Raw genomic sequence first — 26,496 nt, 5'->3', positions numbered from 1 at the left:
ACTTGTTTTGAAAAAAAAAAGATATCTTTATCTTATTGATAGATATACTTTAATTGTGTTCAGTGAAAATAGAGCATTGCAATTGTTTGTTGAGTCAGATCCTTTTGACGGTGTGTGTGTTAGTCACTCAGTCGTGTCCCACTCTCTGCGACCCCGTGGACTATAGCCCAGTAGGCTCCTCTGTCCACAGAATTCTCCAGGCAAGCATACTGGAATGGGTTGCTGTTTTCTACTCCAAATTATGGCTTTTTTTTTTTTTTTCAAGTCGTCGCTAACCAATTCAGTTCTTGTAAATGTGTTTCTCAGACAGACCCAATGGCCATGAAAAGAGGTCAGCTTTCCCAGGGTGACCAGTTAGAATTTAGGCCAAGTGCAAGTAACCTTGATTTGCAATAAGAAAATTTAACAATTCTTGCTTTATCAGAGTAGAATATATTTTTTGAAAATGAGTCAGTCATCAAAGCAGCGAGTGGAAGAAAAATATTATTACCCTTATGGAAGAAAACCCATGGAAAATTTACACTGAAAACATACTCTTGCTTTCAAAAGTAATTAATACTCTTTGTTTCTCCAAAGAGAACTAAACAGAACCAAACAAAAATACAGTGTGTTCTTTTACTCAGCTCCTTTCCGCTCGTGGCTCAAGGTTTGGTACCTCCACTATAATATTTTCTTAAGGGAGGAGTATATGCTCTTAGTTCATTCATCAAAGCGCATCTGTGACCTGCAAAGACACACACAGTTTGTTTCTACAAGGAAGGAAGCACAGCAACTGTTTAGGGTGACATTCTCCACATAGTCATACACTTGTCCCTGCTGATCTGTGCCTATTTGCCTCCAACAAGGAAGACGTTGACACAGCATCCAATTCATTTGCTTCCAAAGAATGTTCTTCTGTACCCACTTCTGATATCTAAGGATTACTTGTGTGTGACGAGCAGAGTCTTCTCTCAAAAGGCCCGAAGGTTATAGCAATTTCTTTCAGAGAGGAAGTAGTGGGACAGAGTTGAGGAGGAAGATACTTATTAGAGCATACCAGAAATCAAGAACAGATAGACTCTCATTTACAAGTGGACACTTAACTACCAGTAGATCTAGAAAGAAGGAAACGGAGCTAACCCAGAACAAAAACTGTTTGAACCAGAGTTTTCACAAGTGAGCGGCTTAGATTTTGAGACTAGGAAAAAGAAACCTATTTCTGTAGCATAATAATCTGGACTCCTTCCCAGACACCCTGCAAGCAAGAAACCTCTAATGCTTTGGGAGCATTTTTCTAGTAAGAAGATAATTTTAGCATATTGCCTGGGATTTGAGACCTTGTGGGTTAACCAGTACATTTGTGGGTGAATAAAAACTAGCAAACTGTAATTCTACTTTGTTTTTGGATGTCAGTGTAGAGCAGGACTCAACTCAGGAGGCTGGCGGCTTAGTGGTACAGGCTACACCTTCATATTCCCTCCCTCCCTTTCTTTCTCCCCCCTTTCCCTCTTTGTCTTCTCCTTTCCTATAGATCTCATTCATATAGTTGTTATTTCAGCAGCCTCTGGGGTGTCAGAAGATAAATTCCTGTTGCTATGTTGTGTCCGACTTTTTTCCGACCCTGTGGGCTGTAGCCTGCCAGGCTCCTCTGTCTATGGGACTTCCCAGGTAAGAATACTGGAGTGGGTTGCCGTTTCTTTCTCCAAGGGATCTTTCCAACCCAGGGATCAACCCTGTGTCTCCTGCTGCAGGTAGATTCTTTACCTACTGAGTCATCAGGGAAGTCCTTCAGAGGATAAGATACGGAAAAGGGGAGCCACTCCTAGCTACATCCACTTACCTTCAGAAAACTAACACTGCATACCTACTGTGTGTATGACATGTTTGTGGTACACTGGTTGATTAAAAAAAAGAGGCGCAAGCTCGATCTTGACTTTAAGGAACTTTGATCTATTGTGATAAACAGCATCTCTAGACACTTTTTCTAAACTTTTTACTACTGAGGACCCACAACTTAACACCAAACAGTTCCACATCCTATTCTCTAAAGAAGTCCTTCTAAACTGTGGGCAATAATTTATTGTTTGAAGTTTCTGAGAATAATTTTTGTGTTTGCTTGTCCTTTCCTGGAATTTTGGCCCAAATATCTAATATTGTCTTATGCTACATTCTATTTTGAGAAGAGTAAAAAAAATGACACTCTCTACACGTGCATCTCTGGCAGATGGGATCCACAAATACCCCTGCCTGTTTTCTGCCAGTAGCCTCAGCATCTCTGAGAAACTCGGAGCTCTGTGTACCATTCTTTCATTTGTTGGAAAAGAAAAACCAAGCTGTTGCACAGGTGTGCATCAGCTAATTGGTTTTGTCATTTTGTTTTTCCCTGGAGAATCTTTGCTTTTCTCTCCTGACCTAGAATTCGAAAAAGTAGGGGAGGAGGATGGTACAAATCAAAGCATCAAAAGCCTTGGATCAAATGGATGGCTGAATGTTGCTTGTGGTTGGTTGAATCCTGATAGACACTTGTTTTGAGGTTTGTGATAAATTAGACCCAATATAGAGTCTGCCTTTGGTATTTTTACAAGAGTTGGAAATGCGGTTAAGATGCTTACTTGTACTGGTGGTGGTGAAGATGAATGAATGATGACCAACGAAGTTATATTCCAACAGTAGACGGTTTGGGAAATGTTGAAGAAGTTGGGAGTCAGGATCCTAGGTTTCTAAACTCAACTTTATAATTTATATGCCTGTAAATTTGGTATTGAATATGGGGTTGCAAAGCTAATCCTTGGTACTAGTTTCTTTCCTAGGTACTAGGTCTGGAATCCACTCTCCTGCCATTAAATGGATAAGTTAGGATCAACTTCAGCTGTTAGTAATGTAAAACTCTAAAATAACAGTGGCTTATTTACAATAGAAATGTACTTCCCTTTCACATAGAAGCCTGGTAGTAGCAGTCCACTGATGTGGTGGCTCTGTTCCACACAAAGACCGCAGGAACCCAGGTTCCTTGGCCTTACCATCCCTAGGGGGTAGCCAGTGTACTGATGGTCTCAGAAGGCTTGTCTGTTCCAGACAGCAAGAAGAAATGTGCCTGCAAACTATTTTATGAAGAAGGTTCTTAAAAGCTGCTATACAGTCTTTGAACTTACATCCCAATATTAGAATGTAACCTGCATAGCCATAGCTAGCTACATGGGAGGCTGGGAAATGTATTCTGGATGGCCAAGTGTCCAATAAGAAGGAAAACACTCAGAACTGATTTAACAGTTTGCAGTGTCTGCTACCTTATTTGGGAGACCCAGACACCAGGCTTTCATGGACTAAAGGAAGATACAGAATAGTTTGCCCACTTTACTATTTTAAAAAATTTACACGTAATTACCTATTATATACTGTGATTATAATTTATAACAAGATGAGAAAATAAAACCACCTGGATGCAATGTGAAGCCAAATCATTTACTGCTTTTCTACTTCCAGTGCTGTTTACCACATGCTAAGTTCCTTTTAGATTTGATGCTTGGGGGAAAGTTTCCTTTTCGGTAAACTTCTTTTATTAGATAACTAAAACTTTGTAAATTTTAGGGGCAAGAAATTAAATTTCCTCTCAACTCCATGGCTCTTATTTTCTCATATTATTTTACTGTTTCAAATATATTTCTATCTTTTCTATAAGCTGCCTCAAATTCTCTTTTAACTTAGATGGAGAACAAATATCTCAGAGGAGTCATAAAAGAACAGCTTTTACCCTGATCCTTTACGATGTGTATTTTAAAAGTTAAGCTCCAAAAAACATTTCTCTCTTAACTCCCCCACCCAATCCATAGCCTAAAAATCCTGTTTTACATTTTACATCAAATATGAAAGCTTGTCCACTAACCACTCAGGCATACTGAACAGATTATTTCAGTTATGCTGATTTTTTTAAAGGACACAACCTTTAAAAATACTTGTGTAAAAATACACAACCTTTAAATTCTAACAAATAGAATGGTTCGCAAACCAAAAAAATGCACTGAGATTTCTCCACTGTCGATGACAACCAGATTCTCTGCCTTTGCTAAAATCTGTTTTTTCACCTGTAAAATGGGAATAGTGTGTCTCCTGTACCTGTCTTCTCAGATTGTGTGGGATCAAATGAGGTTAAGTTAGTTACAGGACTTTGAAAATTCTGGAGTGTTCTAGAAGTGCTTGCTTTTGTTTTTATATCAGAAACAAAATATACACATTTTAATCTATGGGAGCATAGTTCTGTGTGCTCCCACACATAGATTTTGATTTTAGAAAAGATGGCAGCCACTTCAGCATGCTTTACAAAATATATATATATATATATATTAATTTAGGCTGTGCTGGGTCACTTCATGGCTGCATGCAGGCTTTGTCTAGTGGTGGTGGGCAGGGACTGCTCTCAATTTGCAGTGTGACGACTCCTCATCGCAGTGGCCTCTCTTGTTGCAGAGCACAGGCTCTAGGGTGCACAGGCTTCAATAGTTGTGGAACAAGGGCTCAGTTGCTCCATGGCATGTGGGATCTTCCCAGACCAGAGATCAAACCCATGGACCCTGTATTGGCAGGGAGATTTTTTTTAAATTAATTAATTAATTTTAATTGGAAGCTAATTACGTTATACTATGGTGGTGGTTTTTGCCATACATTGACATGAATCAGCCACGGATGTACACGCGTCTCCCATCCTGAACCCATCCCATCGCTCTGGGTTGTCCCAGTGCACCAGTTTTGAGTGCCCTGTTTCATGCCTCGAACTTGGACTGGTCATCTGCTTCACATATGGTAATATACATGTTTCAATGCTATTCTCTCAAATCATCCCACCCTCACCTTCTCCCACAGAGTCCAAAAGCCTGTTCTTTATATCTGTGTCTCTTTTGCTGGCATGGACCACCAGATTCTTAACCATGGGCCACTAGGGAAGTCCTCAGTTTGCCTTTTTAATCTGCGGGCAAAAGACCAGATTATAGTTTGTTGTCAAATACTCTGTCAATTTCGTAGCTTCTCCCTAATCATTTTTTGTCCTAGTACTTAATGTAGAAAGTCAAGTCCTTGCATGCCACCATTTAGAGTAACAGTGACCTTGAAGTTGGTCTAGGCAGCCTCTGGAATAGCTTCCACCTTGTCATCAGTGCTCTTGTCATCAGCCTAAAGAGGACCACAGCTCTAAGGGAAAAGTGTATTGAAGACCCTGCCAGAATAGTGGAGGGCTGGAAAATGGGCTTTATTTAATGCACTTTCAGACCTGTCTACCTTGAAAGAGTATGGTGCTGGTCGTCATTGCGTCTGTCTCATTGAATGGAAGCCAAAGAAAGATTGCCACCAGAGGTGGATGTTTGTCTTCTCCTCTGCAGCTGCTCACTGTGAAATAATAATCAAATAAGGAAGGTGTGTGGTTGGATCGACTGCTGGCATGGCAGCTGGACACGTTCTCTGAACGTTGTTGCACCGTTGCTTAATCATTTGACCATAGATATCCCTATTACACTGTATTTAGGCACTAAATGCCCAAACTTGAAAGCAAAGAATGTTAGGGCTGACTTGTTGATCGTCCTGCCAAACCTGAATAATCCCACCTGCTGTTGAACCGGAGGCACTGCTGCCATTCAGTGCACAAGTGGTCAGACAGTGGGAGGAGAAAGCGATAAACCTGCCTGGCAATTTTATGTATGCTGTAACCTTTACTTTTAAAATCACCCAACAAGTTGCTGATTCAAGAGCATGCCCACCCACATACATTCTCCATTTTGTATTGTCATTAAACTTTTAAATTTTGAAGATTGCATTGGTTTCTTCACCGGTGTTTCCCAGTGCTTCTTAGAAAAACAAAATTGAGGTTATCACAATGGCCTGTAGCTTTCTTAAAATATAAACCAATAAGTAAAGTTATAAATACATTTATATAAATATAAATTAAAATTCAAGTTTTAATGTTTTATTTTTACTTTTTTGGAGAGGGCTGGGGACTTTAAGGCTGGGGCTTCTCAGTAGTGATTATAAATTATGCTACTTTGTACTTTGTGCACACTGTAAAAGGAAGTATAGTGTTCTTAGATTATATTTCATTTCTTAAAATTTTAATACCCCTTTTTATAATTTGTAAGAAATGCACATTTTATTGTGTAAGTGTGTCGAATGAGACCTTCTTATGATATTTTAAGTATTCTGTAGCCAGGTCATATGATTAACTTCAATCATATGTATTGTATAGGTGTGAATGGATGAATTCGTGTTTACAAATACCAGTTTTCCCTCTGGATAATTTTTAGTGACTTACATCTCATGCCCTTTCATCTTTAAATTTGTCTTTGCAGAGTCCCCTTGACTGTTTTGATTTTGGTTAACAGTCTGTGAACAGGGCGGCATAATTTCCCTTTTATTTTCCACCATCATGAGATCAGTTCCTTTTGCATACCTTCTTGAGGACCTGAGGCAGAGCAGTCTCTAAAGAAGGGTGCCTGAAATAATACTTAGACTTGATAAGCTATTTTGTTCTCATTTCATTTCACTTCTTTAATGGCCTAGCTGCATGGCATAAAGCAGCCACACGCTGTTTAAAGAGATGCCACAAACTCAATCCAGTGTGTCCTTATGTGATGCTCTGCTTCTGAATGGACATGTGAGTGGCCAACGCTCTCATCTACTTTTCTTGATCTAAATAAAAACTACCTTTTTAGTAAAAAAAAAAAAAAAACACATTTGGTAGATGCAGATTCTTGGGAATCTTAGTTTTTCAGTGAAGTACACTGTGGTTGATGCCACTTCAAAATGTGTTTTTTCCAGAGTCTTTTCCCCCAAAGCCACATTTGAATGAAGTAATTAATAGCGACTAGTAACCGAGACTTACTGAGTGGTTATTACGTGCCTGGTTTTGTGCTGAGCACCGTGTCCCACATCAACTGTATGGGGTAGAAGCTGTCATCAGTTCTGTTGTAGTAAGCAGACAGGCCATTAGAATTAAGCCATTTATTTGTCTGAGATGACACGGCTAGCCAGCGTTGGAGCTGACATTCAAGGCTATTGACTGACTCCAGAGCTCTTGTCTGTAATAGTAATACAGCCTTGAAACAAATGTAGTCGAGTAAGCCTAGCAAAGACTTATGTCCCTAGTGAGTTTAAATTAAGAAATATTGTGTTGAGCTTATGCCAAAATACTTGTTAAAAATACACAAAGTATGTAGTATTACAAGGCCCAAATTTAAGAACTGTTTAAACTGTGAGTTCTTGGAACATTTACTCAAGAATCTTTAACAGGAAAATCCTCAGTTACAAAGAACTCCCTATTTCAAAAACATTAAAAAATCTTAACTTTTTTAAAGGAAAATATAGGAGAAAGAGTTAGAAAATCAACACTCTCAAAACTGTCAGCGTTTTATTAGAGCTGTCAGAAGACTGCAACCATGGGAAAGCTCAATGGAATAAAATGTGTAATTTTTGTGAGGCTGTGATAGACGCTTCAGAGTCCTAGATAGGCCCTGCAAATAAATATAAGAAAGAACAGAAGCACTGAGACTGTTTGGAGCAAGCTTTCCTCCCTTCTGTCCAGCAGGCCAGCAGGTCAGAATTCTGAGAATTCGCAGATTTGGGGCATTTGGGGCTCATCCCCTTGTCTCCATAGTCATCATTTTTGCCAGTTCCTTTGACTTAGGACAGTTTCATACCGTCTTCTAAGCAGCCTCCGTGTGCTGCCTGGAACCCTCAGCAAACCTATAATAAATGATCCTGACCTGGAGTCCTGGCTCTGTGCTCTTGTCGCCAGAAGTCAATGATGAAGCTGGAGGGGATGAAGAGCCTTCTTGCTCTTTCCTGACAACAAAGTTTTAGGTCCAGAAAAAATAAAGGGGCTAAGTAGTGAGTTAGAGAAGAAGAGAGCGAGAGAGGGGCAGTGGAAGCAGACCACTGGTGAGCAGAGGAACGGTTTTAACGCTAAATTCATATACAGCAGTTTGGACCTAGGAGCCTGGCTCCTTTGGGAATAACATTGCTCAGAAAGAGTAGCCAGCAGCAGCTGCAGCTGAGACTTCAGAAGAGAGAGGTTTTTCTTCTCCAAGAATGGGAGCATTGTGCAGATTGGTCTTCTGATTTTGAAAACACAGACCGCACGAGAACTTCACGAGTTTTCCTTCGCATAGAGGGTGAATTCTTAGCTCTTATGGAGTTAAGTCTTATTCTGGACCACTCATCTCTCATTCACGTGACCTTCTGTTGTCATGACATGACAGCCTCTTTCCTGCCACTGGGACTTTGCACTTGAGGTTCCCTCTTCCAGGAATGCTGTTCCCAAGGCCAGTCCCTTCTGTTTGGGGGTGACATTGTTCTTTCTTTAGACTATCCTACCAAATAGCCCATCACCAGACAACTGATCCCATTATCCCTAAATTGCCTCTTTTATTCATTGCTGTATTCTCAGCTTCTAGAATAGTGCTTGGTATGTAGTAGAGTCCCTCTGTACAAGAGAATGCATGAATAGTGGGTGAATGAAAGAATGATGAAGTATAATTCACATTTTCTGTTTTCTGAGGCCAGCAGTCAGATGGGATTTGGTAGATAAAAATGATTACCTTTTGTTTTCCCAGACCAGTCATTCTTAAAAAGTCTGGTTCCCAAAGCCAACAGCGTGAAATCAGTAGCACCTAGGAACTGTTAGAGATGCAGATTCTCAGGCCCCACCTCAGAGAGACCGAGTCAGAAGCTTGGGGTGGGGGTGGAGGGTGGGAGGCTGGCACCCCACGATCTGTGTTCTAGCAGGTTCTCCAGGTGACTGATGCTTGAGAACCCAGGTCTCGGATGCAGGGTCTGGCTAGGTCTATCCGATGACCTCTGTGCCCCCAGCCCTGGAGCAATGCCTGTACAGAGTAAGCAGGAAATGTTTGTGGAAGGAGTTCATCTGTCTCCTCTGTTCGCAAGGCCCTCACCCCCTGCCTTGCACACTGAGGCACTGGGCACACAGCAGCTGTCGAGGAAGGGAGTGAGGGCCATTCAGAGGACCAGAGGGAGACTTCTGTGCTCTGTGCTGTAGACGTTACCAAATTTAGAATCCCGACTCACCCATCCCTCCTTCCTGTGGCCTCCCGAGCAGAAAGGGAAATTTCCAGCTGCTGCTAGATGCTCATTTGTTTCCATTTGACCCTTCGGTTCCTCTAGTGAGCCCAAGGGAGAGGGTGAGGAGAGGCTGGCTTGCCTCATTCACAGACCCAACTGCGGAGGAGAGCCCAGTCGCAGGGGTGGAGCCAGGCCAGCGCACTGGCGCCCCAAGGCGGCTCGAGGGGCGGGTCCTTGCTGCTCACAGACAGGCCCCTTGTTCCTATGCCAAGTATCGCTCTTGGCCCAAGAGATTACCAGCACAAGAGGGCCTTTCTTGGGGCTCTCAGCCTTGCTATTTTTACACTCGGACTTGCAGGCCCTGCTTCTGGGACAGAACTGCACACAGTGAAGTGGGCCACTTGGAAAGGACACCTGCACCTTTCCACACCTACCACTGAACCTCGTCTCCTTGAAGCACCTTCAGTAAGAGGCAGGGATGCAGTGATGACAGGACAGAAGACCATAGAGCTTCTTAGGTGTGAGATCCTGTAGGGAAGGGCGGAGGGCGAAACAGGTGGGATCTCAGCCTCCGCCGTGTGTCTGGGAGTGGAATTTGAAGCTCAGGCTTCTAACTGGAGAGGCTGCAGATGCACAGACCAGCTGAGGTGGCCTGAGTTTACTGGTTGCAGATTTAATGAGGGAGTAAAGGAGGGAAACTCCTATGCAAAGTCTGCAATGGCAGTGTCCTGGCATTGATGTACCCAGGCTCCAGGGTGGGTCTTGGGGGGCTCAGTTACCAGCTCTGTAACCCTGGTCAGGTCTGCAGGCCTCAGACTCGAAGCCATTGTGTTCTTTCTTTTGTCCCATCCCTATTTACTCACGTTCTGAATTCCCCCAAGCTGACTATAACTGATCTTACTCAGGTCTCTGAAAAAATAGCAGCCATTTCTACATTGGGACCTAGTTTACCCCTTGGCCTTAAACCAAACTGCTGTCCTCGCTGGCCTTAGATAGGGGGTAACAATAGTGTATCCTTCATAAGGCCACAGGGGACACTCCATGAACTCCTGCAGTAAAGGAGCTGGGTAAGTCAGCCCACAGACTATGTCAGCGTGCCTGTTACTTTTTACTCTTATTAACAGTGCTGTCATTACCAGCCCCTGAGAACCTCATGGCAGCATTAAGAGAACTTGGGTTTAAGCCTTAAAGCCTGGCTTCCTATCTTGGCTGCATCGTCCTTGCCTTCTGGTGGGATTGATGTGAGCTTTAACTGATCCCTGTTTTTTCAAGGAAAATCATACAAACAAGACCAATATTTAAAAGAGATAAAAATGGTGCTGCTATGGTCAAAAGGGGCTTCCCGGGTGGCGCTAGTGGTAAAGAACCTGCCTGCCAATGCAGGAGACATAAGAGATGTAGGTTCAGTCCTTGGGTCGGGAAGATCCCCTGGAGAAGGAGATGGCAACCCACTGCAGTATTCTTGCCTGGAGAATCCCATGGACAGAGGAGCCTGGTGGGCTACAGTCCGTGGGGTCACAAAGAGTCGGACACGACTAAAATGACTTCGTGTGCACGGTCAAAAGACTCTGGACAGGCCTGGAGTTCCACCTGCCAGCAACACTGTCCCTCCTCCTAATTTAATAACATTTGGAAACCACTGACCTATTGAATAAGGTCCAGGGTACTTACTTAAATGTGCACATAGTTTTATATAGGAGAACTAAGCAAATTGGAGCTTTGAAGATTAAACAAAATAAAGTGTAATAGCACTGAGGCGCCTCAGAAGGCGCATTTCTTACTATTCCTTTGGAACCTATCAATGAAAAAAGAAACAAAATCTCAACTCCAGCCCAGAACTCTTCCCAGTTTATCATATCTTATTTCTTTTTGTCCACAAGAACATTCATATACACCATCAAAGGAAGTAGACCTTGCCCTTAACTAGAAGCTAGTTTTCTGGAGTACTCTGTGAAGTTGCTCAGTGTTATGAAATTGCACAGAAATGATTTCTTCAGAATTCCTCTTTTGCCAAGTGCCAAGTTCAATTCCCATCATTCGGGACTTTATTCACTTATTTCTCCCTCCTTCTCTCTTCGTTCTTCTTTCCTATCTTCCTTTCTTCTGTCTACCCCATCTGTCTATCCATCCATCTGCCATCTCTCCACCATTCATCCGGCTCATTGTTATTGAACACCTGCCATGCTAGGTGTTCGGAATAGGATGGTGAACATGACAGGGATGATGTCTGCCTGCCCTCACGGGACTTACATTCCATACAACCAGTATAGGGTGATGTGGAGCGGATTCTATAAATGGTTCTGAGCTGCTAACTGCTAATTGTATTGTAAATGTTCCCACCTCACTTCCTCCATCATCATCTCATCATCAATTTTTAGCAATGAAATAACCCTCTTTTAGTTTTTATTCACCTGATGCGAAGACCTGACTCATTTGAAAAGACTCTGATGCTGGGAAAGATTGGGGGCAGGAGGAGAAGGGGACGACAGAGGATGAGATGGCTGGATGGCATCACCGACTCAATGGACATGGGTTTGGGTGGACTCTGGGAATTGGTGATAGACAGGGAGGCCTGGCGTGCTGCGGTTCATGAGGTTGCAAAGAGTCGGACACGACTGAGTGACTGAACCGAACTGAATTTTTATTCCAACAAAATGTCAGCAGAAACTCAGCATTTAACCAAATATAAGTGACTAGGTCTGATTGAAGACAGAACAGCCCAATTCCTGCCCTGTAGCCCCAGGCCCCTCTCCATCACCCCAGACAGCCAAACTCAAAGGCTGCTGACCGTGGTCTCTCTCCCTGGTCTGACATGATATCGCGTTCTTGTTGTTCATCGTGGTATGCAGCTATTCTACAAGCATGCTAGTGTCCCAGCTGCAGAGACAGCTAGGACATGTGTAAATTCAGGCCCTTGGACCTTAAAAACCACAGAAATGCTTACGAACACCCTCCTTTTGTTCTTTTATTAGTTTCCATCTTGAGCCTGTTGTCTGTGAGCTGCTAGAATTTGACAAGGGGACACCCTTGGTAGGGTTTTCTCCAACTGAATCCCAAGACCTGTGTATTTTTTCCCATCCTCGTTGAAATACTGACAATAAAACAACAGCAGAAACAACCCTCCCACCCAGCCCCTAACAAGGAGACAAGACAGAGGAGTGTATGCACATATTTGTTTCGAATGGTTTGTGAAAGATTTGGGTAACTTGAAATTATTTAATCATGTTTAATTTCCTGTAGGGGGAGGGGAAGTTTCCATCATAATTTGAGACAAGCGGCAGTTTTGCCTCTGACAGATTTAAATGAGAAAAGCAAATGCTGGGATGCCAAACACCCTCATGAATGCACATCTGTGCCGTCGTCTTAATCAGCTTCTTTGTTTGGCTTCTTTTTTTCATCTTGCGACGGTAGCAGTCTCAGTGACATGATGTGGTGACATTTGCACAGGGCAAGGCCAGCCTACTTTCTTTGAATTGCTGTTCTGGCTCCAGCCTCTTATGAATGACCACGTAGGAAAGGGCCTTTCCTTAGAATAAAGTGATCCCCAAACATAGAGTGCAAACTGATTATGTTTTCCTACCTATGTATGTTCATCCAGCTGCTTGCAATTTCTCCATCATGCCTCTCACTCTATGGATTTCTTACTCTGCTTCCTCTTCTCTCCTCTCTTCTCTAGTACTTTAGCCCATTTTATAAGAAAGCCCAAAATGAGATATTTAAAAGCAAATAATTATGCAGTAAACTAATAAAATATTGATATGGTCCAGAGATGGCAGAAATTGCCCAGTAGATGTATTTTATTTGTCCCACCCCACCCCCCCACACACACATACATATACACAGTGCCTAAAGAATTATTTTTTGAATTTAAAGGCCTTTGGACTTTGTACATGCTTACTGGTTTGCCTCATAGCTCAGTTGGTAAAGAATCCACCTGCAATGCAGGAGACCCCGTTCGATTCCTGGGTTGGGAAGATCCACTGGAGAAGGAATAGGCTACCCCCTCTAGTATTCTTGGGCTTCTCTTGTGGCTCAACTGGTAAAGAATCTGCCTGCAATGTGGGAGACCTGGGTTCTATCCCTGGGTTGGGCAGATCACCTGGAGAAGGGAAAGGCTATCCATTCCAATATTCTGGCCTGGAGAATTCCATGGACTGTGTAGTCCATGGGGTTGCAAGGAGTTGGACATGACTGAGCAGCTTTCACTTTCACCCGTTTGCCGCAGTCCCTGCCATTCTCTGTTGTGTTCCACACTACGCTCATTCCTGTATTTACATTACTGGTCTGTTTTTAGAGTTCCTTTTTGAATTCCGAGGCCTTATCAGTCTGTCTTCTTTGGGAAGCTTCTGTGTGCAGTTTGGAATTCCAGAGTGTTACAAAAGACATGCTGCTTTAGATGTTTACCATCAAGTGGCAGGAGTTATTAAAGCAAAGTGCAGTACTCATAAATCCAGCAACTCATCCAGAAAGCAAAGAAAATAAGAATTGTATTCATTGCTGGATGTGTAATCCCAAACAGTAAATCTTACTAATTTACAAAGGGTTTCAGTAGATTTTGTGTGTAATCTTGCAAATTTTGTTTGAGTAGTTGATTCTGACTAATGGAGCGTTAGCCTGTTCATAGGGTCCTTGGAACTATAAAATGATGATAATGGGTCCTTTTACATCCATGTTATCAAGCGTCAACCTTCCAGTTCTTTCTTCCTTTCTGTATTACCCCTCTTAGCATACTTGGTGTTTGTAGGATGGCTTTAGTTCTCATTTGGGCTATGGACACATCTGCCCATGGAATTCTGCTGACTATTGGAACTAAAACCAGAAGACGGTAGTTGTTTCTTCTTTTAATAAAACCCCTCTCTCTCTCTTTTTTTTTCTTCCATTTTCCAGCAGATATATGGAGTGACCACTCCTTTCAGACTGATCCAGATTTGCCACCTGGCTGGAAGAGAATCAGCGACATCGCTGGGACCTATTACTGGCACATACCAACAGGGACGACTCAGTGGGAACGCCCTGTCTCCATCCCAGCAGATCTTCAGGGTTCTAGGAAAGGGTCCCTTAGTTCTGTAACGTCATCTCCCACCCCAGAGAATGAGGTAAAATGGAGTATCTTTTTAATGGCTTAGTAGAGTGGATGTAACTTGTGATTTCTCTTTAGACTCATTGTTTCTGCCCCAACAGGTCATCAAGGTAAGCTTTCCAATTTTTACGCATGTTGCATTTGAAACCTCTGAAATGCTTCCTTTTCGTGAATAGTGTTAATATCATCTTTCAGGGATCTTTTTATTTTTTAATGGCTTTTGGTCTCTTTAAATACCATTTCAGGTACAGAAAGTAAGAGAGGCTGATTAATGAGAAGTGGTTAAGATTCCCTGGGGCTCATTGAGGCAGTACTTCACTCTGTAGGTGCCGCTTCACAGTGCTGGTTCCATAAAATATTTACACACGGAAGAACGTCTCTTGGCCTGACGTGTTATAATTACCGCACATCTTATTAATATCCTTGGGCTCATTTGATTGCAAGGAGAGAATGTCTGCAGGAATAACCCTTGAGAACCCTTAAATGCTTAATTTCTAATAAGAAATAAAAAAAGAGAATCTGTTTATTTAGCAGAAGTGACATTATTTTAGAAATAATTAGCAGCATAAATTTGTTCTATCCCTGAGGAAGAAATCTGATGTTTAAACAAAGAATTGAGGCATTAAAAAAATTCCATCATGATAGTTGTTAATACAGAAACTCCTGCAGTGAACCTTTGTGAATCCTGATAACAAAATATTCAAGAGAATTACAGTGGGAAAAGGTCACAGTTAAGTAATGGCTTTTTTTTTTTTTTTTTTTTTTGAAAAAGAGGTTTGATTCCTGACACACAGGCATTTCTGCCTTTTCTCTGACCACAATCTTTTGTTCTTTAAACAACATATTTTCTTTTACTTTGAGGACATGGAAGGAATTTGAGCTGCATCTCTTACCCAAAAGCCTCTCTACATATTTGCTGCTATTATTGCCCTTCCTATTATTGCCCTATTATTGTCTTTAAAAGTAAACAACATCTTCCATTATTTACTTACTTTTCTCTAAGAGGCAGGAAGACCTACATTCCAACCACATTCTTGCTGTTACTGGGCTTCAGCATCTTACTCACTCCACCTGGGCCTTAAACTCTCCATCTTTCAAGTAACGGTTAGGGCGAGCTATAACCCTCTGTTAATAGACTGGGGCTTCAGTTTGTTGGTGCGGGGCCCTGATGATCAGACACCCGCTTCAGTTCCACTGAGCTACTTAGGATTTCATTGCTTATCACTGGGCAATTTGGGTAATTTTTTTATTAGCATAATATTCCTACTCCCAGAGCAAATTCCATTCAGTCTTTTATTCACCTTGTGTGAAGTGTGCTGGGAGGTGGAGAGGAACCAACTCAGCCTACCAGGAAGTGGAGTCCTCCTCCATGCCAGCCCAGGTGTCTCTTGGCATTTCTCCCTGGACCTCAGCGCGGCTCCCAGGAACTGAGTGGGCCAGGACACCCTTGGGCCCTCAGTGAGACGCAGAGGCCCTCTTTCATCTTCACCTGGCCTGCTTGGCATCTCTGTTAGAGTCTCTCCAGCCCAGGACTTCACTCTCCTACTGCATCCCTTTGCCATCCTCACCTCCAGGGAGAGCCCTGCAAGCTGAGAATGCCAGGGTGGGAAGGGGGCATCTGGCACCAGTGTCCAGCCATCACAGACAGGGAAGCCGAGGCACAGAGAGGCCAGTGACCAGAAGCCACACTGGGTCTAGAACTCAGGGTTCCCAAATCCTCCTCAATTCCAGGCCAGAGTTCTCCTCACTTGGCTTCCCTGGCTCTGAGATTTCAGCCCACCTGCTTTCTCTTTGTCCAGAGGTGGGATGATCAGACTGACTTTGAGATACTGCTTTCTGTTCAGTGAGCCTCTCGTCTTCCGTATATGGAAGAAATGAAGTTTGTCTTGAAGCCCGCATCCTGAGGCTGAGGCATTGGTGGGGTGAGGCCCAAGGTGGGCATCTCGGGGTTTAAGTGCCTCAGATTTTTTACCTCTTTGATGAACATGGAAGACTTTTGTTTTCATACTTTCTGCATAGAAGAACGCAGCACAGGTGGGCTGCTGACCCTGGGGAAGATGATCAGGAGGCAGAGTCCACATTCGCATCCCTGAGCCTCCTTCTGACATCCACTGTCACCTGCTCTGGCCCCGTCCTTGCCTGCTTCCCTCCCTTCCCCCTCACTGCCCAACCCCCTTTCCAGCTCAAACTGTGTCCCCCCACCCAGTTCCTCTCCTGGAATTCAGTATTTCCTTCACATCTCCACTGCTCAGCCTCCCAGCGGCTGTTCATGACTTATTGTAGCTTTCAGGATATTTTCATAAATGTCACTTCATTTGTTCCCTTCAAGACTCTTCATGTGGCAGAGAAGACGGCTATTCTGTTTCCCACTTAAGAGGTAACTGGGTCAGGCTGGGCAGATGCCCAGTTCTCAATTCCAGATCCTGTGATCTGCCCCAGCACTGGGTGAATTTCCACCTTGAAGTTGGTTATGTTCTACTCTTCTGTTGCCATCATGTTGGATAAAGTCTTATCCCTCCAAGACACATGTTAACAGATGTGTAGCTTTTTGACATTTCAGAGACAGGCTCATACCCAGCACTTTAATAGACCAGTGGGATGGATGTTCTTCAGATCAACCTTTTGGTTGTTAGCTCCATACACATTTTTCCCTGTGCATAAGGCTATCCACAGAGTCAAAGAACCAAGCAGATATAAAAGGCAGTACATTGAAATCCTAGGGGCAGAGGGATAAGCAGGTAGCAGAGAGGAGAGGTTGGGGAAGACCCAGCCTTCCACGTTCCAAGGTCCTGCAGGTGCTGACAAGGATATTAAAGCAGAGGCGCTAAGGGAGGTCGAGTATATACAGCACCAGCTTCACGGCTTATCTCCTAAAACCCTATGCATCTGTACGGTAGTTGTCGTTCCTTTTTTATATTTGACAACCCACATGGAGAGGCGAGGGAGCTTACCCAGAATCACACACCTACTCCCTGGTGGAGTCAAGCCTGAGTGGAGGTGTGCTGGCCCCTGCCCTCACCCCAGGCTTCACTCTGTGTTTATCAGGGGCTTTGGAGAGCCTTGGATGTCTTCATCTCCCTCCAGGGGAGGGTGGTGACATATGCAGAGCCTTCTAGAAAATGACTGCTTTTCATAACAGTCATAACAACAACAGTGTTGTTGTTCAGTTGCTCAGTCGTGTCTGACTCTTTGCGACCCCATGAACTGCAGCATGCTAGGCTTCCTCGTCCTTCACTATCTCCTGGAGTCGGCTCAAATTCACGTCCATTGAGTCGGTGATGCCACCCAACCATCTCATCCTCTGTCATCCGCTTCTGCTCCTGCCTTATGTCTTTCCCAACCTCAGGGTCTTTTCCAGTGAGTCGGCTCTTCGAATCAGGTGGCCAAAGTATTAGAGCTTCAGTTTCAGCGTCAGTCCTTCCAGTGAATATTCAGGGTTGATTTCCTTTAGGATTGACTGGTGTGATTGCCCTGCTGTGTGAGGGACTCTCAAGAGCCTTCTCCAACACCACAGTTCAAAGGCATCAATTCTTTGGTACTCAGCCGCAGGTGTTAATAACAGTTGAGAAAAAAGTGATTATTTCTCTAATGCCATTTCTTTGATCCCTAAATAGAATCTATTTTGACTAATTTGGAAACATGAGAGAAAGCAAAACGTTAAGGGCGAGAAGAAACTTGTAATACGTCGTGTTAGAAACGCATATTTTTATACAGCTTTTTCCTGAGCTGGCTTTAAAAAAAAAGTAAGTGCCAAATCTGTTGACTAAGCTTCACAAAAGTCTAGGACTGAAGGCTTCCTTGCAGTTTGAAAATTGTACATTTCACATTCCAAAGTTCACCAGGGAAGTGTTGAGCGCAACGCATAGTGTTTCCTCTGCAGACGCCAGCAGTATTTTTGCAAGTTTATAAACTGGACGGGAAGCACTTGCCGCTGAAATTTGGCCCAGAGACAGTCTCCCCCTAATCCATCAGTTTGTTCCAAATTACTTAGATGTTGCGTCTTAGAGAGAAGAGGGAGCTCCACAAAATATTTTAACGAGTAACTGTTGGCCCGTGAGCAAGTCTTGCTTAGAATCTTCCCAGATGAAGGAGTTTCCCAGTTCCTTAAGAATAAGGGCAAGGAGGGAAAAAGTGGCTCCAAAGCAAGGGGAGGTCTAGTTGTTTCTCAGGACTGTGATCTGTTTGTGATCATAGTTTACTCTGTTCTTGCTGCATCGCTCCTGGAGTCTGGGAGGGGCCTGTGCAGCTAAGTCCCTAGGAGAACACTTTCCGAGCATTGCATTAGAACCTGAGGATTTTCATGTACATTGAGAAATAAGACAGCAACATTAAGGGGCCGGTCTGTCATCATTTTCCTGAACCAAGTTCTTGACCTGCTCACGGAGTCTTAATATTTCAGAACTGGCAGGAACCTCCGAAAAGGGACTAGTGAATGCTACAGCAGTATTTCTCAGCCCACTGAACCAAGGATTGTGGCCAGGGTAACCTCTGGGCTTGCAGAACATGCTGATTCCTTGTTCTTACCCTAGGCTACTGAGCTAGACTCTGTAAGGGTGAGGCCTGAGAGTCTGCCTTTATCATATGCTTTTGCCCCACCCCCAAAACGAGGGGTGCTTCCCTGGTGGCTCAGATGGTAAAGAATCTGCCTGTAATGCAGGAGACCCAGGTTCGATCCCTGGGTTGGGAAGATCCCCCGGAGAAGGGAATGGTTCCATTATTCTTGTCTGGAGAATTCCATGGACAGAGGAACCTGGCAAGCTATAGTCCGTGGGGTTTCAAAGAGTTAAACACAACTGAACAACTTGCACTTTTCCAAAAAAGGAAAAAAAAAAAAATCATATGCTTTCCAGGAAATTATATGCCGAGGGATTACAAAAGCCAGTCTTCTAGCGAATCTAGTCTGTTTTTATTTATGTGTCACTTCTGCTTAAATACTTTGGCCTTGTCTTAGCATCTCCTGGGAATCATTGCTCTCATTTGCCTGCTTTCTGAGCCCTTTGATCTTCATTGCATTGTGTCTCTTTGTAGTATTCTTACTTGAGGCACGTCAGCCTCCCTTTTTGGGGGATTGGGACCTGCCCCCCTCGTCATGCATCCTCAGCACTTGGCACAGTGCCTGGTATGTGGCAACGTTCATTAAATATTTGCTGAATGAAGGAATAAACTGGCTTCATACCGGGAGGGAGCTCTTCGCTGACTTACTGTAGCCACAGAGCCGGCACTAGAGCCTCAGCTCTCCTGGTTTTTCCCTAGTTTATAGTTTCTAAATTGTGCTGCTGCTCACACAGACTAATTTAATTCCACAAGCATTTGTCAATCTGTTTTCTAGTTAGATTTTTTTAAAAACCGCTTTGTATTATGTTTGCATGACAAACCATAACTGTTCTTTTGATAGTGTTGCATCCAACAAAACATAGAAAGCAGTTTTAAAAGAAGGAAAAAATAAACCCATGTACATGGACTCAGTGCTCATTAACGCTGTCTGGCCTATTCAGAATTCCAGAAGTCCAGGTGCTCTGCCATTTATGGTCAAGGCCATGGCTCAAATCTTGACAGAAGAGGATTATAAAGCATAATTGATAAAGCTCTGTAGTCCCTGGGCTCTCAAACATTTTATTCTTACAAATGCCTTTATTTATTTTCTCCGTGGCAAGAGTAGAGGACAGTGCTGTTTCCTGGGCAGCTTCGGGCAGCCAGCCCCTGAGCCAAGGGCTCACATTCTTGACCTCATGGCATCCACACGCCGGTGGGAAGTGTCTCTAGCCCTGTCTGATATGCAGGGCACTGAGTTCACAGAGCAGTGAGGGCAGAGGCAGGGTTTGAACTCGAGCTTCCCAGACGGCTGTGTTGACTTCATAGCTTCCGAAGAGCATGCAGCAGCGATGTGATCGTGGCTTCGTCAAGACCACTGTGGGATGTTCATGTGCTTCCCTGTCTGTCCAGCTGTCAGCGGGCTCAGCCCTTCACTCTTGCTCTCCAGTTTGCGCGTTGATACCACTTCATAGAGACATTCATAGCACCTCCAGGGACTTTCTCATCCCCTTGGACCCCATCCTCAGGAGAACTCTGTTGACGTTGTCAAAGGACCAACTCTTAGTTTTCTTCCAGCAGAAGGACAGTGCATCATCTTTGTTTGATTTGAGGAACTGTTTTCTAAGATCCCAGAAGAGAAATCTAGAAGAAGAAAACTCTCAGTAGTCGAAGTTATACAGTCAGATTCCCTTAAGAGGTCATGAAGGGCACCATGCTGAAAGGTCTTGAAGGGTCACAGCAGGTGCCATGCCCCAGGTGCTGGGTGAGTCCCCCAGAGCTAGGATTTTGGGGCTCTCTCAGACCTGAGCATGATCACCATAATCAGGATAAGGGCTGCTGCAGCCTGGCCAGGGTCACGGCAAGCACCAGGAGAGTATGTGCCCACCGTAATACTGACACCAGCATCTCTCAGCTGTGCAAGGCTTTTTAGCTGCATTTCCTGAGAGATGATCCATTAGAGGCTGTTGCTCACCGACGATGGTCTCTGTTCTCCCTTTATCTCTATCCTGTGTCTGTCTTCCTAGGTTACTCCACCTGCCTTTTCCTCTTCTTTGTCTTTCTCTTTTCTTTCATCCCTCACTCCTATCACCCAAACTACAGATTTTCTGTAGAACCCAAGCATCTCTGTTGGTTTCTTTTTTCTTTACACTACTAGCTAAAATGTTGTATTCTCTCTTAATTAACAAAATAGATGAATAGACGATATCATTCTTAAAATTTAAGACAAGTTGTTTTTGTCCTTCATTGCCCTTGATTTTAAAAAAGAAAAATTACAATCACTTATGTGAAGGAGAACATTTCTCATCTTCATTGTCAGTGAAAATTTTAAATTTAGGAGGGAAAAAAAGACTCTGTCTTGTTCGTGGTAAATAACACTAGTTTCCATTTTTCTTTGCTTGAGTTCTGTGCTAAAGGGTTTATTTAGGAATACTTATATGTTATTTTAAGATTTTGCAAAATCACTGTATATCACCTTTGTTTATTTAAATCTATGAAATGTGATTGTTGGAAGTTTGCCCACTGACTCATGTCTCCGTAGCATGAGAGCTGAATTCATACAGTCTTAGAAGCATAAACAACTTTTACTTTACAGGGACTCCTGCATCCAAAGAGTAAATATATATATATAAAAATTTAAACACACACGTACTGAGAAATGTTTGATTAAATGCCAGAGCCTTTTCTGAATACTTGTTTTTAAAAATGCTCTTCTTTCACTCTCTATAATCCCAACACAGTGTTTTTTGAATATGATTTCTGATTTCAGATTACTTTTGTCAGACACACGCCTTTTTAAAAAATTTCTTCACAAGCATGCAGTTATGGAGGACACAAAACCCCACATCCATTTTAGGGGGTTCACAGTACTCTTGCCTGGAAAATCCCATGGACGGAGGAGCATGGTGGGCTGCAGTCCATGAAGTCGCTAAGAGTCTGACACGACTGAGCGACTTCACTTTCACTTTTCACTTTCATGCATTGGAGAAGGAAATGGCAACCCACTCCAGTGTTCTTGCCTGGAGAATCCCAGGGACGGAGGACTGCCATCCCTGGTGGGCTGCCATCTGTGGGGTCGCACAGAGTCGGACACGACTGAAGTGACTTAGCAGCAGCAGCAGGTCCCCCCAGCTGACAGGTTGAAGATTTTCCTGTAATATTTTCTCCTTAGTGAAAACCGAATACTTTTTGGAGGATGGAGGGAGGAAAGAGGTGAGGGGCTGGACAACTTTCCTGTTCTGTGCTCGGTAAAAGAGATCATTTTAAAAAATAAATAGACCCAGTGGTCTAAGTTTGAAAAACTGCAGGTCAGCTGCCTAATCCAGAAAGGAAAGCAGCAGTGACGCCAGCTGTGCAGTGATGATAGATCCAAATTTGCAATGATTTTGCCCTCAGAGAGGCCTTCAGAGCCAGATAAATGCATTTGTCAACACCTGGGACGTTTGAACTCAGCCACTTCTGTTCTGAGTGGCTTTGAAACTTGTATTCATTGTGTGCCGAAGCTATGGGTCAATATTACCATCTCACTTTCAAAGAACTTTAGTTGAAAAGTAACTTAGTGGAAGAGTTCCTCCTGTTGACTTTCAAGAAAAGAGATCTGCCTGACAAATCAATGGAACAAGTTCGTGAGAGTGTACCTGGGTGTCTTATTAGTATCATTTAATTCCCCAAACGTCACATAAAAAATATTTGAATATTCAGTTAATGGAGTAGAAAGAAAAAAGATGGTCCCATGTTATCCGAGGTGAATAAAAGAAGGAGTTGTTTAGATTCTAGGTCTATTACAAGAGGTTTGCCAGCAAGGAAAGGCTTCACACTTTGTCCTGTAACTATGCTTGCTGCTGCTGCTGCTAAGTCGTTTCAGTTGTGTACGACTCTGTGCAACCCCATAGACGGCAGCCTACCAGGCTCCCCTGTCCCTGGGATTCTCCAGGCAAGAACACTGGAGTGGGTTGCCATTACCTTCTCGAATGCATTAAAGTGCAAAGTGAAAGGGAAGTCGCTCAGTCATGTCAGACTCTTTGCGACCCCATGGACTGCAGCCCACCAGCCTCCTCCGTCCATGGTATTTTCCAGGCAAGAGTACTGGAGTGGGGTGCCATTGCCTTCTCCAATAACTATGCTTCAGAAAGCATTTTGTGACTGAATATTAATTTGCGAAGAGACTTGGGTGCCAAGGAAGTAGACCTTTGTATGAGTGAGGGGAATTTACATTAGATTGTCTAGACTCTTTTTTATTAGATTAAATCTCAGCGAGATGAGGTCAGGCAGGGTGCCTTACCCTCCTTTATTATTGTTTTTTTCTGAAGTGGAGATAATTTGGCCCCTAGTTTTGTTATGCCCCTAGCGATGGACACTCCCCAGTTTTCAACCAGCTCATTGACCAGCATACCTCAAGAAAACAGTTCTTTTGGTTAATAGGAGAGAAAAACTTCTTATGGAATTAGGTGTGCTAGGCCTTTAATACTTGGATGCATATTGTGTGCTTTTAAGACCACATGTAGATAGTAACTTCCCTGTCTGGTAATAACGTTCAGCCATTTGTCTTGGTAAGTAATTAAAGCACCCTCCTGCCCTCCTACCCTGGGCCTCTAGTGACGATGTGGATCTAGGGAGAGCAAGCTACATGTTGCTGTTAGAGTGAATTTGTTCCCTAACCCATCCCCGTGAATATCAATGCTAACAACAGTGTCTTGTGTGTGTGTGTTCTTTTCTTTCCTTTTCTTCCCTTTTATTATTTTCTTTTCTTTTTTTTTTTTAAATCAATGTGCTTTTTCCTATGTGAATAATTGTATGTCTAGAAACAGCCATGGAGTGATTTTGCTGTTCTGAATGGGGGAAAGATTAATAGTGACATTTGGAAGGCAAGTATATTGTCAGATTTTAGCTCATTCAATATTTTGTCCTTTTTGCATGGCTGTGGCTGCATCTTCTTTGTGAACATCATGCATTCTGCAGGGACGGACTGAGGGGCTTCTGGCTCAGGCGGTGGGGCTCACACATGTCGCTTTTTTTGATGTCTCCCATTGTGAATGACTTCAGGCTGGTCGCCCCAGGCTCCTGTTGTCTCGTAAGAACCGGCATTTGCACCGAGCCAGCATCAGCAGCCCACGCATGCCTTTTTTTCTGCCTGAGCTCACGTACACTCTCTGCCTCGCGCTGGGAGGATTTCTCTCCCCTCTAATATCTGAGGCCGTGTCCTAGGTCTCTGCCTTTGTGCATTAACAGGGATCTCATTTCCTCTAGGATTTGCACGCGGCCACAGTCAACCCGGACCCCAGTTTAAAAGAGTTTGAAGGAGCCACCCTGCGCTATGCATCCTTGAAACTCAGGTAGGGCATTGGATGTACCTGCCAGAAGCTGTAGCTTTGTGCAGCTGGAGATTGCAATAGAATCCTAAGTCCCATTTTCTGTTTTTCTTTCTAGAAATGCTCCACATGCCGATGATGATGATTCTTGTAGTATCAACAGTGACCCAGAAGCTAAGGTTTGTAAGAAATGTGCTTTTAGTGACCAGGTTATAGTCTTGCATCAGAATAATGACTTTGGATAATGGCCCAGTTTTTACAAACTATCAACCCAGACCCACTTAATAAGCAATTATCCCTGAGTCCTCTCTCATTGCTAATCTCCCTAACACTTAAAGTAAATCCTTTCAGCCAAGTTGGGTTTGGGAGGGTTTCTGTAATCATCACAACTCTGCTTGTATCTCACTCCATCAGTTCTTTGTGCAACACGATAAAATTATTGTTTGAACAGGTGGGCTTCAGAAGCCTTTGAAGAAAAGCCAGGCTCTACCCTGTAATGCAGTGGAAGGGGAATTGAACAGGTGCTGTGGACCCCTCACACCCATCTCCTCCAGGGCAGCTCATACGTGTGCACAGTGAAAGCTCCTTGCCATCCCTGTCGTAAAAACTGGACTGTTTTATGGTGGAAAGTGAGAGTGAACTTTTGCTCTGGACTTCTGGTGCTGGGTATGAGCTGTTACAGTTGTACATTGATCCCTGAGAATCAGGGCCCTGTATTTCTCTGTGCAGTTGCTCACTTGATGTTCTTAAAGCTTTTATCTTTGCCTTTGTGTTCTCTAAGCAAAGTCCAGTGAGGCGGTGGAGAGTGCACTGGGGGGCTTGGAGCCTTGGCTTATGCACAGTCCTGCCACCTCCCTACCTCTGCTTCTCGGTTCCCTGTTCCCCTTTTCTTGGTACCTCAGGCTCTGCCAACCTCCCTATCCCTGCCCCTACCCACTGCTTGCTGTTGCCTTCAAGCCCGGTATGGGGCTGGGTGTGAGCCTGGGGAGGGTTGTGTTAGGCACGCAGTCTCCATGGTGTCTTAGGAAGGAGCAAAGTAGTGACCTGCCCAACCCGGGAAGACAGCATAGCGGTGTGTTCAGTGGGTGACACAGTGGGGGCCCGCCCACTCCCAGTCCAGGTACCTCGCATCCCCTGACACAGGTGCTGTAATAGACTGGAGGGTCGTCTGTTTACTCTGAGCTAGGGTGGTGGGTCCATGGGAAGGGGGATTCCTGGCTCAGTTTCCCCACTCTTGGCCAGGGCGTGGTACATCATCCCAGCAGCTGATGGTCTGTGGGGTGAGCAGCACCCCACAAAGGTGAGCAGCAGCATCATTTAGCTTTACCCGGAAGGGCTGGGCCAGCGATGTCTGTAAAGCTGAGTGTGAAACTGACGAGAGTAGACCGGGAGGGTGATGCACAGAAAGCAGATCCAATTAGTAACAGGAATGGGTGGCCTGGTTGAGCTGTTACCTAAGATGACACTTTCTCTTTTCCCTCCCAGTTTATTGCTCACTGAATTCTCGATCTTCCCCCGTTCTGTGGCCAGCATGTCTATTCTAGCACCTATTAGAAATCTGTGTGAATAAGGAGGCTCGGCTTTCTCATAAGTAACTAAAGTTGTACTTAGTTCAAAACAAAAAGTTTATGTATTGTATTATTTATTTTATACCCTTCTTTGTTCCATAGAAGATCTGAGGAGACTTATAAGAACACTTAGAAGCCACAGAAAACATAATGGAATAATCAGTGCATCTGTCTGTACTGGGACAGTAGATGGCGTTAGGACAGATCAGACTGGGGAGAAGGAAAAAGCGTGGTTTTCAGCATATAGGACTTGGCACAGTTATGAACATTGACCTTTGGGTTCATCTTTGTGCTTCCTGGTGTTTATTTACATTGAGGATTCTTACAGTAAATGGTATGAATTCCTGTAGGGGCATCTCAGAATCTTGTAAGAACTTCTGCAAACAATGCATGCTTCTAACTCCCCCACCCCTCCCCTAGGTCTAGGGGACCTAGATTCTGAAGGTCCCCCTGCTATAGAAAGTCCCTGGCACTCTTGGGGACCCCAAGCCTGTTGGGAGGAGAGAAGGGTTTCAGACCCCTGCCCTCCATGCCTGCACTGTGCATGAGGTAGAAGCATCTCAGGTCTTGATGGAATAGAATGGTTTTTCCAGGGCTCTATTATAAAATAATTGCAATAATGAATATTTATTGAGTACTAACTTTTTGCCAGACATAATCCTAAAGACTTCATTGCTGTTAACTCTCATCCTCACAAAAATTCAAGGGATTCAGTATCATTATTGCAGATAAGAAAACTGAAGCATAGGAAGTTAAGCAGCTAGTTAAATAGCAGAGTCAGGATTTGGCTCCAGAGCCCATGCTCACTAGATTGTCCCCCAAAAAGTCTCAATTGGAGCTTCTCTTAGGGGCCACCATCAATTAATGTAATATACTCCAAATATATATATGTATATTTGGAGTATGTATATAGATATACACACACACACACATCTACGTACACAGAGAGAGGGAGAGAGAAATTTGAATTTTG

The 26,496-nt window shown here is 43.7% G+C and overlaps 1 protein-coding gene and 1 non-coding gene across 13 annotated transcripts in view; both read left to right on the top strand.

Annotated features, from left to right (window-relative positions):
* The window catches only part of APBB2 (amyloid beta precursor protein binding family B member 2), a 381,482-nt gene that overhangs the window by 244,461 nt on the left and 110,525 nt on the right, over nucleotides 1-26,496 (top strand). For 9 of the 12 annotated variants that reach the window (XM_070372318.1, XM_070372315.1, XM_070372311.1 and 6 more), the window contains 4 exons: nucleotides 13,924-14,132; nucleotides 23,449-23,511; nucleotides 23,894-23,979; nucleotides 24,074-24,134. In XM_070372318.1, coding sequence (XP_070228419.1) covers nucleotides 13,924-14,132; nucleotides 23,449-23,511; nucleotides 23,894-23,979; nucleotides 24,074-24,134 — 419 coding nt within the window. The remainder of the gene's footprint in view (nucleotides 1-13,923; nucleotides 14,133-23,448; nucleotides 23,512-23,893; nucleotides 23,980-24,073; nucleotides 24,135-26,496) is intronic. The other 3 variants (XM_070372316.1, XM_070372322.1, XM_070372320.1) reach the window with 1 other exon arrangement.
* On the top strand, nucleotides 18,732-18,803 carry TRNAY-GUA (transfer RNA tyrosine (anticodon GUA)). The gene has a single exon. It is a non-coding gene; the product is annotated as a tRNA-Tyr (tRNA).

The sequence above is a fragment of the Bos mutus genome, chromosome 6, assembly GCF_027580195.1.
Source record: "Bos mutus isolate GX-2022 chromosome 6, NWIPB_WYAK_1.1, whole genome shotgun sequence".
NCBI classification, from domain to species: domain Eukaryota; kingdom Metazoa; phylum Chordata; class Mammalia; order Artiodactyla; family Bovidae; genus Bos; species Bos mutus.
The sequence above is the reverse complement of the archived record's forward strand: the minus strand, read 5'-3'. Positions and strand labels throughout refer to the sequence as shown.